Genomic DNA, 2981 nt, shown 5'->3' on the forward strand with positions numbered 1-2981 from the left:
ATGGGGACAACACTAGGCCCCTGGGAATGGATGTGTACCTGCTGCAAAACCACATGTGGCCTATGCCGGCGTGCCTGCCCCTGCGCCTGTTCCTGCAACTGTCCTTGCTCCTGCAAGTGCCCCTGCAAGCGCAAGTGCCCCTGCGACTGCCCCTGCGACTGCCCGCGGGACTGCGACTGCCCTCGCGACTGCCCCTGTGACTGCTCCCGCGATTGCTTGTCAAACCTGTGCCCTGAAGAAGTGAAGGTCGAGGAAGTGAGCGCCGAGGATTACATTGACGAGGACAAAAAGGAGGTGAGAGCCCAACTCCGAGAGGACAACGCGGTGAAATCTTCTCTGAGGAGCTGTGGCGCCTTCACCTTTGGGTTGATTCTCACCGCCATGTATGCGGCCATCGTCCTCTTTGTGAAGAACTATAGCCTGAAGTACTGCATCGTGTCCTCAGTGGTCATCTGCATCCTCCTCACCCTCGGCATGGCCTTCTTCATGAAGATGCGGGTCACAGTGTTCCTTATGCTGCCCCAGCTCTTCTCAATTGAGGGCAAGACCATCGTGCTTCTGGTCGCCTTCTCGCTGGCCTTACAGGGACCTGCAGCCAACACCTTGGAGAATTTCCGGCGCTCATCTGAGTCCGTGTCCTGCGGCGTGGAACTGGCCATGAACCAGACCAAGGAGCTCCTGGAAAAAGTTAAAAGGCCGTTAGTGAGTGCGCTGGATATTCTGAGGAACATCGGCCAGAGGCTGAAAGGAGTGGCCGATCGGGCCAGAAAGTTCTTCAAGACGGTGACAGACGGAGTGAAGCACATCGGACGCGTCCTGCGGAATGTGTGGCGTTTTATCGCCAATATCGGGGAGGTCTGTAACGAGGAACTGGAAGTTCCCTATCTAAAGTGCAGGAAAATATTTGACACGGCACGGAATCAGTGCTTCCAGGTGATGCCATTCTTGTCATTCCTGTGCTACATTGTGGACGCCTTCAAACCGCTGTGTGGACTGGCTAAAACCGCTACAATCCTATGCCTCCTGCCAAAGTATCTCCAGAAATATGTCCGAAAGCATGTGAAAAACCCCATCATCAACATGCTCCGCAACATCAAGGACAAGTTTGAGTTTAACGTGACGGTTATTCACGACTTCGACATAAACCTGAACTCCAGCAAGAGCATCAAGCAGGTGGCAGTCGGCATCATGAGCGAAGTGCAGAGCACACTGAACCCCTATCTGGATGTGCTCAGCATGTTCAGCTATTCAATGACATTTGTTTGCCTCTTCATCTACATCATGGCCGCTCGGTACCAGCGCAAGTACCTCTATGAAGATAACCACGACAATATCTACATAACGCGGTCCTTCATAGAGCTGGACGTGATGAGAGCCAAGCAAGGGCGCAGAACCCTCCTGCCCCTTTCCGCCAGAGAGGCCTACAACTTCATCCTGCCAGGTTCGCTTTACCTGACCAAACGTGAGAGGAAGGGATATTCTTTTGACATCATCAACGTCTTCCGAAATGTTCTGGTGGTCGCATTTATGATGGTGATGGACTTCATCATCTACTGGGTGCTGGACATGGTGTATTACCTGCTGCAAGCGGACGTGGTTGCCAGAGCTCCGGTGACGTTCTCTGTGCTGATCAACGGCTCCGGTTATGCCAGCGAAATCTTCTCCAATGTGGTGTCTGCGTTTGACATCCTTCAGAGAGGGAACTTGACAGTTTTGTCAAAGAAATGCCTAGTCGCTCCGTCCGCCCCAGACTTTAAAGGATACATACTCATAGGTTCAATGTATGGCCTGTGCTTCCTCATTGCGATATTTGGCGTCTACATACGGAGGCTGCAGCGCGTAATCTGTGCCTATTATTACCCATCCCGTGAGCAGGAGCGCATCTGTTTTCTTTACAACAACTTGATAACCAAACGCACAAACATTGAGGACTCCTTGATCAGGAGCGTGAGGATGAATGCAGAGGACGGGGGGCACTCTAGCTTCCTGCAGGTCCTGGCGGCAAAACTCCCCGGGTGCCGCTGGTTTGCCCAGCTGTTGGGCACCAATGAGCAGTACTGCATGGCATGTGCCAAGACAATCACTGGCAGCGAGGGGCAGGACTGCGTGGCCTGCATCACCCCAGGCTGTAAAGGGATGTACTGCAGGGGCTGCTTTGAGATCCTTAATAACATCTGCACAATTTGTATGGCTCCACTGGCATACTCTGAGGCTATCGAAGAGGAGGTCGACTCCAGTGACGAAGAACAGGTCCACCTCTGGATCGATGCCATGAAAACCATTAAGGCTGAAGAGAAAGGAAAGAGGAAGAAGCTGAAAGAGGTTGTGAAGGATCGCCTCAAACAGGTTCTCCGTAGCCAGGGTAGCAGAGCAGCGTTAGGCGAGAAGCTCCTGGAGAAGTATAAGGAGGAGGTCCGCGGCAGGGAGGAAGATGAGAGCTCAGGAATCAGTGAGGTTGAATCCAGTGAGGACTCTGAAGATACAGATTTTGAATATCAGAACTCAACAGAGGACATTGACTCTTCAGATTCTGAGGACCACACGACCCCCCCATTCACAAAGTGGACAGAAGCACGAAGGAAGAGGGATCTGGTCACCCCCGCGCGGCAGAGGCCACCCAGGAGGAGAGGACGGCGGGCGGTGAAGAATGGAGGTGGAAACTAGAATGGAATTCAGAACTATACCCACCCCTTCTTCTACCTAAATTTCCTTTGTAATCCCTTCACCACCAAGTGAATCGGCTTGCATCCTGTTCCTGCTGGTTTAGACCACAGTTTTTTGCGCCTTTCACTCTTAAATAAATTTTGACTTTGGGTTTGGGAAAACAAATAGCAGGTTTCTTTTAAGACATTTTAAATGTTCTTTTTTTATTATTTTTTTAGAAAACGAACAAAAAAGGATTAATACTTCAGGTCTACTGTACGTATTCCTTTCAATATTTAATGTCCCCAGATGTGAGTCATTACTGCCAACTGAATGCC

General features: G+C 51.2%; 1 protein-coding gene across 1 annotated transcript; it reads left to right on the forward strand.

The window, feature by feature from the left end:
* On the forward strand, positions 1-2664 carry LOC128484028 (DC-STAMP domain-containing protein 2-like). The gene has a single exon (XM_053460348.1). It carries the CDS (start codon positions 1-3, stop codon positions 2662-2664), a length of 2664 nt encoding a protein of 887 aa, XP_053316323.1.
* The last annotated feature ends 317 nt before the right edge of the window (positions 2665-2981 follow it).

The sequence above is a fragment of the Spea bombifrons genome, chromosome 3 (genome assembly GCF_027358695.1).
Source record: "Spea bombifrons isolate aSpeBom1 chromosome 3, aSpeBom1.2.pri, whole genome shotgun sequence".
Lineage (NCBI taxonomy): Eukaryota > Metazoa > Chordata > Amphibia > Anura > Pelobatidae > Spea > Spea bombifrons.

Excerpts from the sequence above, each read along its gene's own strand:
- LOC128484028 (XM_053460348.1), top strand. The coding sequence starts at position 1 with ATGGGGACAACACTAGGCCCCTGGGAATGGATGTGTACCTGCTGCAAA.